The sequence below is a fragment of the Macaca mulatta genome, chromosome 2 (genome assembly GCF_049350105.2).
Source record: "Macaca mulatta isolate MMU2019108-1 chromosome 2, T2T-MMU8v2.0, whole genome shotgun sequence".
NCBI lineage: Eukaryota > Metazoa > Chordata > Mammalia > Primates > Cercopithecidae > Macaca > Macaca mulatta.
Genome location: NC_133407.1, coordinates 36,501,731 through 36,515,789, shown reverse-complemented (window position 1 = coordinate 36,515,789; position 14,059 = coordinate 36,501,731). Strand labels below are relative to the sequence as shown.

At 44.0% G+C, this 14,059-nt stretch overlaps 1 protein-coding gene and 1 long non-coding RNA gene across 5 annotated transcripts in view; one reads left to right on the top strand and one right to left on the bottom strand.

Annotated features, from left to right (window-relative positions):
• The window catches only part of BFSP2 (beaded filament structural protein 2), a 69,196-nt gene that overhangs the window by 20,587 nt on the left and 34,550 nt on the right, over positions 1-14,059 (bottom strand). The window contains exons 2-4 of the mRNA XM_015132129.3: positions 10,324-10,406; positions 8,999-9,155; positions 6,995-7,156 (exon numbers count right to left, since the gene is read on the bottom strand). Of these exons, the coding sequence (XP_014987615.1) occupies positions 6,995-7,156; positions 8,999-9,155; positions 10,324-10,406 (402 nt within the window). The remainder of the gene's footprint in view (positions 1-6,994; positions 7,157-8,998; positions 9,156-10,323; positions 10,407-14,059) is intronic.
• The window catches only part of LOC106997114 (uncharacterized), a 49,063-nt gene that overhangs the window by 23,608 nt on the left and 11,396 nt on the right, over positions 1-14,059 (top strand). The window contains exons 4-7 of one of the 4 annotated variants that reach the window (XR_013413560.1): positions 875-1,399; positions 1,686-1,820; positions 8,749-8,863; positions 12,453-12,621. This is a non-coding gene — a long non-coding RNA (uncharacterized LOC106997114). Of the gene's footprint in view, positions 1-874; positions 1,400-1,685; positions 1,821-6,929; positions 7,182-8,748; positions 8,864-12,452; positions 12,622-14,059 lie in introns of all 4 variants that reach the window. The other 3 variants (XR_013413559.1, XR_013413558.1, XR_013413557.1) reach the window with 3 other exon arrangements.

Below are 14,059 nucleotides of genomic sequence, written 5' to 3'. Positions count from 1 at the left end.
AGGCATCCTGCTTTTGCTGTTCCCCTGGAAAGGAACTTCCCCAGGTGGTTAACATGGCAATATCACAACAGGTCATCTTATAGTCTAGAGTCAGAGTGGCAGTGCCTGTTTTAATCCAGCTTCGTATATCTTAGAAAATATTGACTCTTGTTGGCAAAAGCAAGAATAGAAAAGGTCTAGACAGAGTAGCCTGTATAAAATGTCTGTTTACAGGGAAAATTATTGTTTGTAGGTGTAGATGACATGGAGACATGCTATTCAAGCTTTCCAGTCTCCTCGTGGGTAAATCTAGACCTATGCCGTGTCATAGAGTAGTCACTAGTCATCTGTGGCTGCTTAAATAAAAATGAAATAGAATTAAAAGTTAGTTCCTCAGCCTTATTTATTTATTTATTTTTGAGACAGAGTCTCACTCTGTTGTCCAGACTGGAGTGCAGTGGTGCAATCATAGCTCATTGTAACCTCGACCTCCTAGGCTCAGGTGATCCTCCCATGTCAGCTTCCCAAGTAGTTCCCGTGGGACTACAGGCACATGTCACCATACCTGGCTAATTTTTGTATTTTTGTGAAGACAGCGTTTTGTCATGTTGTTTAGGCTGATCTTGAACTCCTAGGCCCAAGCGATCTGCCCCCCTTGACCTCCCAAAGTGCTGGGAATATAGGCATGAGCCACTGCTCCTGTATAACCCCTTGTGGCCAGTAGCTACCATACCGGATTGCTGCGTGGATCATAGAATATGCCCATCATGGCGCTATTTCAGTTAGATGGCTCTGCGTTAGACGATCTTGAATGTTTCTTTTGGCCCTAAGACTATCAACAACCAGAAACCTCACAATTCATTTCAATCTATTCACTTCTCTTCATTCTTAATAGTTTGCACAATCTGTCATCCTGACTGTTGAAGGCATGATGGTTACAGCTCAGATAAAGTTCCTGACCGCGGACGCCTCAGACTGACCTGCGGCAAGTGCAGACCTACTGTCAGAGAAGATAGCATGGGTGCAATCCATTTGTTCCTGGCCCTGGGGACTGTTAAGACAGACTGAGTTCTCTCACATCCGGGCAACCATCAGCTTGTGCTGGTGATTGATTAAGCCTTTGGATATGGTATACATCATCCAGTGGCAGCAGGCAAGGGATGGAGAAAGGAGGCCTCTGGGAATGAGCGTGTGGAGTCAGCTTTGGGCAAATAGAAATGGAATGGAAGGAGCATCTCGGGAAGAAGGCTAAGAAGGCAAAGCAGAGCTTGCATTGCAGGAGGCAGACTTCAGATCAGGCTTAGGGTATGGGAACAAAGACGTCTCAGTGCCCCGGCTGAGAAATTGGACAAGAAAGATGGGACCTGTGTTCCCCCAGAGGAGGTGGACTGAGGGCAGAGCTGTTTGCCTGGCAGAGGAGGTGAGATGGCGGAGGTTTGGGGAGGGGCACAGTTTTAGTTCTCTGCTCAACCCTCAGGGGCCCGGTGCGGCAGGCAGAATTCTAAGATGGCCTCCACGACCTCTGCTCTCTGCTGTTATACCCAATGATTAAATTATGTTAGATGACAAGGATGAAGGGATTTTGACACGTAATTATGGTTCCAAATCAGTTAAATTTGAGCTAATCAAAAGAGGAGTATCTGAGTGGGCCAGACTTAATCAGATTAAAGGCTTAACATGGTAATGCTTTTCTTTTGGCCCTGAAGGAGCAAACAGCCACGTTGTAAATGGCCTCTGAGGAGGACTGGCCTCTAGGAGTTGAGGACCTCAATCTGACATCTGCAAGGGATTGAATCGTGCCAAGAACCCAAATAAACTCTGAAGATGAGAACGCAGCCCTGGTGGGTACCTTGACTGCAGCTTTGTGAGACCTTGTGGTGATGCAGTGTAAACAAACCTATTGCACTGCCAGTCATATAAAAGTCTAGCACATACAATTATGTGCAGTGCATCGCACTTGGCAATAATAGTAAATGTTATTGGTTTATGTATTGACTATATCTATACTTTTAATCATTAGTATACTCCTACTTATTAAAAAATTAAAGTAGTTAACTGTAAAACAGCCTCAGGCAGGTCCTTCAGGAGGAATTCCAGAAGAAGGCATTGTTGTTACAGAAGATGACAGCTCCATGCGTGTTACTGCCCCTGAAGACCTTTCAGTGGGACAAGATGTGGAGGTGGAAGATAGTGATATTGACGATCCTGACCCTGTGTAGGTCTAGGCTAATGTGTATGTATGTGTCTCAGTTTTGAACAAAATAATGTTTAAAAGGTTAAAAAAAACCCTCTTAAAAATAGAAAACAAGCTTATAGAATAAGGATAAAAGAAAAAATATTTTTGTATAGCTGTATGACATGCTTGCATTTTAAGCCAAGTGTTATTATAATAGAGTCATAAAACTGGAATTGGGGGCTCTGTGCCCCTTCTCACATACATTGCCTTAAGCATCTCTTCCATTTGACTGTTCCTTTATAATAAGCTGGCAAAAATATGTAAAGTGTTTCCCTGAGTTCTGGGCACTGTTCTAACAAACTATCTACTTATCCCTCTGCAGAGGAGGTCGTGGGAACCCCTAATTTATAGCAGTTCATCAGTAGTATGGGAAGGCCAGACTTGTCATCTGAAGTGAGGGCCATCTTATGGGACTGAGCCCTTACCCTGTGGGATCGGATGCTAACTCCAGGCAGGTAGTGTCAGGATTGAATTGAATTATAGGACACCCAGTTGGTGTTTGGAGGGCTGCTTGGTGTGGAACAAACCTACATATTTGGTGTCAGAAGCATTTTGTGAGAGTATAGGGGACAAAAAGGATTTTTTTAAAAAAGAGATGGGGTCTCACCATGTTGCCCAGGCTGAAGTACAGTGGCTATTCATAGGAATGATCATAGTGTACTTCTCCTTTGAACTCTTGGCCTCAAGCAATCCTCCTGCCTCAGCCTCTAGAATAGCTAGGACTACAGGCACATGCCACAGTGCCCAACTTAAAAAAAAAGTTGTTTTATTTTACATGACTAATTAGGAGGTCTGGAGTGTGGTATGGCATGTTGTCTGAGGTTCCTGAAGCATCCCTGAATACCTTGCATTAGGTAACCACAGCAAATAGACAAAGAAGAGCCAGACTTTGAGACCTTCCAGAAATTCTCTGGACCAATCTGATTCTGTCATCACTAAATCATACAACTTCAGAAGCTCCAAAAACTGGACCATGAGGTTCCTGACATTCATAACACCATGGCTGGAAAGAATATGATTACTGCACTGACCTTAGCAAGAACCCCTTAATAAGTTTTTTTATGTCTCTATTTTATTAAGCTTTTAATGACTGAAAAAATAAACAGAATTGGCAGATAAGTTCTAGCAGATGCTGATGGTTCCGCCTTTATCCCTTAGGCTTTCACAGTTTAGTGCTCTCCTGTTCTCCCTGCCAGATTTTGCGTCTTTTTCCCTGAGAGTTTCTCTGAAGCCTTTGGAAGTCCACTCTGATAGCAGATGGCAGAAGACTGTTGGGAGATGGTATTAACATCTCAGCTCCCTCGCCTTTCCCCTCTCCCGTATTCTATACCATTTCTCACAATTCTTCTTGGTTTATACATCAGTGTCCCACAGTGGTAACTGGTTTGATTATGCATTCTTTGTTGGTTCCCTTCTTTGCTTCTCCTCTACTGGTATCTTGTTGGTTTTTAACTCTCCAATTTCCAAGTAAACTACCTTAACTCCAATATTTGTTTCGGGATCTGCTTCTGAAGGAACCTAAACTAAGATATAAATTAATCATGTTAATTAATTTTCAGCCTCTCTAGTCTAATGAAATGCATGCTTGCATTTTCTTTACAAAAGCTTTTGAAAGCTGTGTGTGTTAAGCCATTTCACATTTATGCTTTGCCGCCAAGAAACCGACAAGAGATGCTCACGATGGGCAAATGTCAGCCCCCGAGGGCACAACTGCAACTGACAAAACTATTTATTGGAGGAATTCTGGCTGTCAGTTCAGATCTCTGTTGATGATCAGAGGAATTCACTCATTCTGCAAATATTTTCTGAGCTCTGCCTCTCTGTAAGAGGCCCAGGCAGCATTGGCCAAGCTAAAACAAATACTGTCTGTTTTCTCTGAGACGTAGCTTTCAGATTACTCTATTAAAAAAAACACTAATGAATCTGTTCGGAATTAATGTTTGAGTTACTGTTGGGCTAGTGATGATTCTCCAAGGGGTGAGGAGGAGATAATAATGACCTTTTTTTTTTTTTCTTTTTTAAACTATGAAGGATTTATTTCTGATAATTATAATGGTCTGTCCTTTCCCAAAGAAACAGTCACCACAGTGTGGTGCACATCCCAGGAGGACTGGCACAGAAGCAAAGTTTGCAAACTGCTAGGCCTCTGAGGTTTAGCTTTGGGAGCAGAGCCAGGGGAGAAACGATGCAGCCCAATGCAGAGATAAGGTCCCTGGACCAAGAACAGGAGAGCTGAACTATGGAGCTCTCAACCAGCCGTGTGATCTCGGGAAGTCACCTGCACTCTCTGGGTCGCAGTTTCCTCACCCCTAAAATTAGGGACTGGGATCAGATGGTCTCTAGGACCATTAATGATCTGTTATCAGTCATGAGTCTGTTAAAAAAGGCAATGGACCCAAGTCAAATCTATGGCTTCACTTTACCTCTGTGTTGCTCCACTTCTCATCAGGTTGGGTGGGGTGAGGGGAAGTCATTTTTTGAATAACTAGGCACTATTTGCCCTAAAAAGTGTTTGTAGTGACCTGGCTCAAGGATTGGTGGTTAGAAAGAAAGGAAGCTACTGAGACGGGGTAGGAGTTGGAGAAATGGGTGAGTGAAAGGATGTTTTCCAGGCTGGAGAACATTTGGGGGTTCCAGAATTGATGAAGACCCTGCTGGAAAGGTTCCTGTTGATACTTGGGGGATAGAGGGAGTATGGTGGGAGGAAGCACAGAAAAGGCTCTCCCATTTTTCTTTTTTTTTTTGTTTGTTTTTTTTTGAGACGGAGTCTCGCGCTGTCGCTCAGGCTGGAGTGCAGTGGCCGGATCTCAGCTCACTGCAAGCTCCGCCTCCCGGGTTTGCGCCATTCTCCTGCCTCAGCCTCCCGAGTAGCTGGGACTACAGGCGCCCGCCACCTCGCCCGGCTAGTTTTTTGTATTTTTTAGTAGAGACGGGGTTTCACTGCGTTAGCCAGGATGGTCTCGATCTCCTGACCTCATGATCCGCCCGCCTCGGCCTCCCAAAGTGCTGGGATTACAGGCTTGAGCCACCGCGCCCGGCCCCATTTTTCTTTTCATAGCTTTTTATAATTCTTATGGTTCTCAAATCTGGCTGCATATTAGAATCATTCAGAGGGCTTTAAAAATCACAAAGTCCCTCTCCTCCTTCTGATTTAATTGGTCTGGGATGGCAAGTTTTGAAAATGCTCTGAAATAATTCAGCTGCATAGCCAGGATCAAGAACTACTAAATGGTAACCAAGAGCTCAGACATAGCCTTTGCCTTCGCTCAGACATCTACCTTATTTTCTCTACCTTTTCACATTTTCCTTCCTCTTCACCTTTCATCCTCTGTCTCAAGATTACACAGTCAGAAACAGGTGGGAGACGGAGAAGGGAAGAACAAATCCTATGCATCCTATTTTCTGGTTAATTCCTGTATTATTTATGAGGTTTAATAAAAGTTGTTTTTCTTCCATGAATATAATGTATACTATTTAGCAAAAACTTGAGAAATACTCAAAAACAAAAAAGAAAAAACATCTCAAAGTGTCAGACTGATCCATCACTCAAAGGCAAATACTGCTAATCCCATTTTAGTCTTTTCTTTCTAAAATTTTTTTCTCAATGCCTAGTTTCTTTGTTTGAATGCTTTACCCTATTGTATATACCAGGAAGTGGCAAACTGCAGTCCACAGGCCAAATCCATCTCACCTCTTATTTTTGTAAATAAAGTTTTATTGGAACATAGTTATGCTCATTTGCTACCTATTGGGTACAGCTGCTTTCACACTGCAGTGGCAGAGCTGAGGAGCTGCAACAGAGACCATCTGACCCATGAAGCCTGAAATATTTACTGTCTGGTCCTTTACAGAAAATATTTTTTGGCTTCTGGCATATACTATTCTGTACTCTCATTTTCTCCTCATTGTACCTTATATTATGAGCATGTTCCTATTTTATAAATGCTTCATAAACATTAATTCTAATAACTGCCTGATATTTTATGGCACACAGGTAGGTTGTGGCTTACACTTTCTTCTATTAGTACATGTGTATGTTTTTTCACTCTTATAATGCTTCAGTGAGTATATTTGGACATAGATGATTTGTTTTTTCAATTATTCCTTTTTTTTTTTTTTTTTTTTTTTTTTGAGACAGAGTCTCACTCTGTTGCCCAGGCTGGAATGCAGTGGCCCAATCTCGCTCACTGCAACTTCCGCCTCCCAGGTTCACGCCATTCCCCTGCCTCAGCCTCCCGAGTAGCTGGGACTACAGGCGCCCGCCACCACGCCCGGCTAATTTTTTGTATTTTTAGTAGAGACAGGGTTTCACCGTGTTAGCCAGGATAGTCTCAATCTCCTGACCTTGTGATCCACCTGCCTCGACCTCCCAAAGTGCTGGGATTACAGGCGTGAGGCACCGCGCCCGGCCTCAATTATTCTTTTGGGATTGTATTCAGATTATTCAGTTGGTAGCTAGGGGCATTTTAACACCCCTCCTGGTACATATTACTACATTTCTTATTCAAAGGCAGTGCGCTAGTTTGTACTTTTCAGTAATACAGTAGAGAAACTACTTCTCCACATGCTTGCCAGCATTATTACCATTTTAAACATTTTCTACTTTTAGATAGGTAAACAAAAAGCTATTATTTTAATTTTCATTTCTCCTGTTTCTAATGTGGTTGAACTTGTTACTAAACCATTGTTATTTCTTCTTCTGCACATTGACCAGTTTTCAGCTCAGCGTGGCCTCCTTCTGCGCAGGGCAGAGTGGAGGATGCTGGTCTTGCGTCTCACCTTAGCTTGGAGCAGGGCTCCTGCCTCCACCCGGTTCTTTTCAACATCTCTCTCCCACTGAATTCTGATCATCTCAAGGATGTCGTCCAGACCAGTGCCAATGGGCACATCCATGTGTTCCAGCTCACACCCTGCCAACTGTTTGTGCAGCACCTTCACATCCTGAAAACGACAAGATACATCTTAGGTGAGTTACAGGGGGAGATAAATGGCATAGCACTCTAGCCAGCGAAAACCAGCTCTGTGGGCAATTCTGTCATCATTCCACAACTGCCAGACACAGGCTTCACAGAGACTGGGAAAGTCCCTGACCTTCTTCCCAGCATAAGTGTAATTTCTCTTTTCCCAAGGATGCATTTCTCTCTTTCTTTCTTTCTTTCTTTCTTTCTTTCTTTTCTTTCTTTCTTTCTTTCTTTCTTTCTTTCTTTCTTTCTTTCTTTCTTTCTTTCTTTCTTTCTTTCTTTCTTTCTTTCTTTCTTTCTCTTTCTTTCTCTTTCTTTCTTTTTCTCTCTTTCTCTTTCTTTCTTTCTTTTTCTTTCCTTCCTTCCTTCCTTCCTTCCTTCCTCCCTCCTCCCTCCCTTTTCTCTTTCTTTCTTTCTTTCTTTCTTTCTTTCTTTCTTTCTTTCTTTCTTTCTTTCTTTCCTTTCTTTTCTTTCTTTCTTTCTTTCTTTCTTTCTTTCTTTCTTTCTTTCTTTCTTTCTTTCCTTCTTTCCTTCTTTCCTTCTTTCTTTCTTTCTTTCTTTCTTTCTTTCTTTCTTTCTTTCTTTCTTTCTTTCTTTCTTTCTCTTTTTCTTTCTCTCTCCCTCCCTCCCTCCCTCCCTCCCTCTTTTTCTCTTTCTTCTCTTTCTTACTCTCTCTCTCTCTTTCTTTTGACAGGGTCTCACTCTGTCACCCAGGTTGGAGTACAGTGACATGATCTCAGCTCATTGCAGCCTCCACCTCTTGGGCTCAAACAATCCTCCTACCTGAGCCTCCTGAGTAGCTGAGACTACAGGCACGGCACACACCACCACGCTCGGCTAATTTTTGTTTTTAGTGGATACAGGGTTTCACCATGTTGCCCAGGCTGATCTTGAACTCCTGGGCTCAAGTGATCTGCCTGCCTTGGCCTCTCAAAGTGCTGGGATTATAGGCTTGAGCCACCATGCCTAGCACCAAGGATGCATTTCTTAGGTTGGTCTCCCCAAACCCAGGCCCAAAGCAGAAATAAAAATAAATAAACAAAAACAAAGTAAGCAACAACAGCAAAGCGAATTTAGGCGAATTTAGGCGTAAAGTCAGAAAGAGACTTAAAAGATAACTTTGGCATCTCTAAAGGGTTACTGTTGGAGAGTAGTCTTAAATCACTGAGCTAAGAACAAGAAGAAATGGGCTTGCAGTTGCTGGTTAGCTTAAGTTGGACTCAAGAAAGAACTTCCCAATGTGAGCATTGTTAAGTGGGTTTTGACTCTTCCAACTTGACGTAGCCTAAATCTCGGATCAGACAATAATATGTGTGAGGTGGTTTGGAATCACTGAAGTCTTGCAGGGAACTAGACCCCATAACTGTTGGAGGTCCTCTTCAGTTCTGTCATTCAGTGATCTGACCCAATTTTGTTAATGAGTAGATGTCAACCACAGCTTGGATCTACCTTCAGAGTTATTTTGTTTGTATAATACGGTGTTAAAAAAAAAAACAAAAAACAAAACCTGACATAGAATGTATTGAGGGGGGTTGCTCCCTCTAATTTAACCCAAGTTCCCTCATTTGCTAGTGCCAAGACCGGCTGCCTTCCCCTGTTTCTGCACCACACTGGTTCCTGAAGCTATTTGAGTCTGAGACTGCTGGGGTAATCTGACGCACTAGAAGGATCTGAAAGTATTTTACAGGCATGTTCCCTGCAGTCCTGGGCACGCAATGTGGAGGGTCAGAGATGAGCTACTGTGGCCTTGTTCTGAAGCACAGGCAGACAGATGTGCACTTCTGGTCTTGTGGCCAACCCAGCAACCCCAGTCCCTTCCTACCTCTTCATAGTTTCTTGATAGAGAGCCAAGTTCTTCTTTCAGACTTTCTATTTGACTCTCCAGGTCCATTTTAGTCAAATTAGCTTCATCAATGACTTTATACAGAGAGTTAATTTCCTCTTCTGCCGCCTTTCGAAATGGCAGCTCATTTTCATATCTGCAGATAAAGGAACTTAATCAGCATAACTGGGTAGCCCAAAAGGAAAAGAATAGGATTATAAATGTTACCAACAGGCCAATTATGTGATGGTTAGACAATGAATGGTACAAGTCACTGTTTCAATAGATTTGAGGGCACTGTTAGTGCAATTGTCATACATTGATTTATTAAAATGATGGCAACTGTAGCCAACTTCTGATAACCTGGCTTCACGGGCTACCAGCCTCATGGGAGTGTTGAAGCACAGAGCTCCAGGGAAAACTCAGGAGTTCAGATCCAGGTTAGGGGATCCGGCATCTTCATCGCTATCCTGATGGTCCTCCTTTTCAACCAAGGCTCCTTTAACAAACATTACTGACAACCTGTTAAGCACCAGGCTGGGGACCCAAAGCACCCATGTTAAAAGTGTCCATCTGCAGGACAGTGGCTGCCAATCCAGATGCCTTCAGGGACTGAGTGGGAGGTGTAGCGGAGCATGGTTCTCAAGCCTGGATGCACATTAAGTCACCTAGTGAGCTCTAAAACTGCTGAAGCCTGGATCCCACCCCTGGGGACTCTGATTTAATTAGTCTATAGCTTGTGCACTGCACTGACTTTTTTCTGGTATTAGTCTATATCTGATATCTATATCTATATCTGATATATCTGATATATATATCTCTATATCTGACATACGTTTTTCTGATATTAGTCTATAGCTTGTGCACTACACTGACGTAATTCTGATCTGCAGCCAGGATTGAGAATCATTACTCTAAACTAGTAGTTCTCAAGGTATTTGAGTCCCAGGACCAGCAGGATCAGCATCCCTGGGAACTTGCTAGGAATATAAATTTGGGGCCCCTCTCCAGACCCATTAAATCAGAAACTCAACAGGGTGGGGCGCAGCAATCTGTGTTTTCTATATGGCCCCTGGTTGATTCTGAGCATTGCAGAGTTTGAGAACCCTGCTCTAAACCAACTGACAGTGGGCACAATCTTTGAGCCCTTGGGGCCTAGTTTGTGTCTACAAGGAGGGGTGTGAGCTGGATAATCATGGCGCTGTTATCCTGCCAACCTCCCCTGAGGTAGAAGGTGGATGATGCAGGCTCCAGAGCAGCATTATCCACACTGCCCAGGAGCCTAGGGACGTGGAGGGACGGTCCCCTCTGCTGTAAGGCATTACCTCTCTTTAAAGTCATCTGCTCCCGCCTGGATAGTTTCTGTCTGTAGCATGAGCCGGGCATTTTCCAAGACTGCCTCGCCTACCTGGAGCGATCACAGACACCAAAGGAGACAAAGTCACTGACAGCATCAAGATCACTCACCACCATGACTTGTCTTAGGCACAGAGGCTCTGGGGGACCTCAGAGAACCTTTCTTACAGCAAATATTTGTGGAATTAAGGTGTCCCTCTCTTTGGGACAATGGTCAAGGTGGTGGGATATAAATAATAAGGTATAAAATCTGGATATGTTCTAAGAGTTTTCAGAGTGGGGTTTTTGGCATAAAAAGACTATTCGAAGGCAGACTTGTTCACAGCCTCTGTCACAGAGACGAGCTTTCATATCTCCAGGGCAGAGTCTGGCTCCTTAGATGAAGTTTCACTGGCTTTGCCTAGCAGCTCTTAAAATTTCTGGTCATGGATGCCTTTGGAGGGCTGGTGAAAGCTCTAGATGAGTGCCGAGAGAGCTTCCTGTGATGGTGGAAATGTGTCTGCACTGTCCAGTGTCTGCACTGTCCAGCACGGTGGCCGCCCGTGGCTACTGTATTGGGCAGTGTGGCTCTAGAGTTTCATCTCCCCCAAAATGGACACATCAACATAAACATTGTGCATATAGTTTAGGGGTTCATGGAGCCTTGAGGAGTGGTTTTTCTTTTTTTTTTTTTTTTTTTTTTTTTTTGTTGAGACGGAGTCTGGCTCTGTCGCCCAGGCTGGAGTACAGTGGCCGGATCTCAGCTCACTGCAAGCTCCGCCTCCCGGGTTCACGCCATTCTCCTGCCTCAGCCTCCCAAGTAGCTGGGACTACAGGCGCCCGCCACCTCGCCCGGCTAATTTTTTTTTTGTATTTTTTAGTAGAGACGGGGTTTCACTGGGTTATCCAGGATGGTCTCGATCTCCTGACCTCATGATCCGCCCATCTCGGCCTCCCAAAGTGCTGGGATTACAGGCTTGAGCCACCACGCCCGGCCGAGGAGTGGTTTTTCAAACTTGAATCCCTAAGCCTCTCAGGATTTCCCACAGGTAGGGATTGGGGGATGTCCTGCCTTCAACCTGAGAAACTCCTTTATGTATATATACATGGTGAGCTGAAGGCTTTGATAGGGGAAGCCCGTGGGGTGGAGCCAAGTTCCAGCTATGGGAAGAAAGTAACTGTGCTCTCCCTTTGCTCCAGTGTGACTGTCTTATTTTGTTTCATTTCATTGAATTTCTTTTTTCTTTCTTTCTTTTTTTTTTTTTTGAGACAGTGTCTTCTTGCTTTATTGCCCAGGCTTGAGTGCAGTGGTGCAATATCTGCTCACTGCAAGCTCCGCCTCCCAGGTTCAAGCAATTCTCGTGCCTCAGCCTCCTGAGTAGCTGGGATTACAGGCATGTGCCACTGTGCCCGGCTAATTTTTGTATTTTTAATAGAGACAGGGTTTCACCATGTTGGCGAGGCTGGTCTCGAACTCCTGACCTCAAATGATCCACCCACCTCGGCCTCCCAGAGTGCTGGGGTTACAGGTGTGAGCCACCACACCCTGCCATTTTCATTGAATTTCCCACTAGCAAAGCTAATCTTTTCTGTTCCAGCCTGGCCCTGGGGCACACTGGGGAGCAGGCAGACTAGGGTCTCCCTTTCCTAGTTCTTAATCACTCCTGTCTCTCACCTCTGGTGCCTGGAGTTCTCCTTCTGGTTGATAAAGAATTTGCAACTCATTCACATTTAAGTATCAAAGGACTAATAATGACTTAAAATAGCGATTTATATCCTTCTTTTAAGGTAATAATTCCCACCCTCAAAAATTACAGCTTATAGAAAACCCATATATATGTACAGATGTCCTTTGGTATCTGTGGGGGCTTGGTTCCAGTGCCCCATGGATGCTCAAGTCCCTTATATAAAATGATGTAGTATTTGCATATAACCTACACACATATCCTTCCATATACTTTAAATCATCTCACGATTACTTGTGATACCCAATACAATGGAAATGCTATGTACATAGTTGTTATTTACTGTGTTATTTAGAAAATAATGACAAGAAAAAAGCCCACATGTTCAGTAGAAATGCAGTCATCTATTTTTTAAAAAACATTTTGATCCACAGTTGGTTGAATTCATGGATGTGGAACCCGTGGATGTGAAGGACCAACTGTACTTTGCACCAGTGGTTCTCAGTGTGGGCCCTGGACCAGCGGCAGCAGCATCACCTGGGAACTTGTGAGAAATGCACATTTCAGCCCCTGTTTCAGATGGACCTATCAGAATCTCTGGAGGTGGGTCCTAACAATTTGCATCTCAGCAAACTTTCCAGGGGCTTACGATGCATACTCAACCTTGAGAACCCTGGTTTCACGTGGCCCTGCCCCCAGGCCTGCTCAGGCTGCTTCCCTGCTGCACCCATAATCCCTCTGTGCCTTTGCACCTGCTGCCTCCATGGAGAACAACTTGTTTCACTGCCTCCCCCCTCCCAGCCCTCACTGTCTGAGAAAGCCTGCTCCGGTATAATGCTCATTTCAAACACGGCTTCCCCACGGAGCTTTTCTATTTCTTTACTCATTGATTCTTGCCTTAATTTCTTCAGCACATAATTACTGTTTATGCCAGGCTCTGTCCTGTTTGTTGAGAAACCAGCAGCTATTGTAGGAGATGAGGTTAAAAAGGTAGACAAGACCAGATCATAGAGGGAAGGCCTTGGACAAAATGGAAAGGAGTTGAGATTTCCTGGGAAGCCTTTGACAGGGTTTAAGCAGGGTACAGAGGTGATCTGTGTACTAAGCGGAACCTCTGACTACTGTGGGAAGGGAGGATTGGAGGAGGATTGGAGGAGGCAGGAGAAGATGCCAAAGGACCAGTCGGGAGGCTCTTGCAATGGTCCAGGGAGCCCATCTTATTAATGATGGTGGCCTTGATGAATGATGTAATCATAGGATAGGTGGAGAAAGGTGGACTGGTTTAAGATGCATTTGGGGGATAGAACAGTCGGTTCTTGGTGGTGCAGTAGTTGTGGGGAGAGTGAGGGAAAACAATCAGGGGTGACCCCTCCGTTGCATCCTGAGCCGTCGAGAGCATGGTGGGGCCTTTGCTGATTCTCTTCCTCCCTGCTTGGCTGGTTCCTGCATCAGAGTCACAGCCCACCCCTGTGGCACATTATCCCTCTCTTACCACATTTCGTACAAACACTTTGTAGACAATGATAGTGTTTTCTTATTCTGGAACCTGGCTCCTCCATTCACTAGCATGGGCCAATTGCTTAGAGTAAGTAACTCTAAGATTTGGTTTCCGCCCCCATAAAATGAAGATAATAATACTCCCCTCCCCCTGGGAGAATGAAATGAGCCAAGGTGTGTGAGACTTAATGTATGTGTGACTCAGCAGACTGCCTGGCACAGAGTAAGTATTGCATGAATTGTAGCCATTATCATCATTGTTACTTGTCTTTGTACAAAGCAGTTGTTCAATGAATGTCGAATGAATTTGATGGGTTTGTGCAGTCTGGCACTGATCCCGCTTTACTTTTCTGAATATGCACAGGCAGTTGAATGAAGACTTCCATCTAGTGGCTTGATACATATATATATATATATTTTTTTTTTCTTTTGTTTTTCCTGTCCATAGTCATTTGAAAAGTCCTAGTCATTTGTACTATGATGGTGAGGACTTTATCCCTTTCTATAATACTACTCCTGTTTTCATTGTGGATGTAGTTATTAA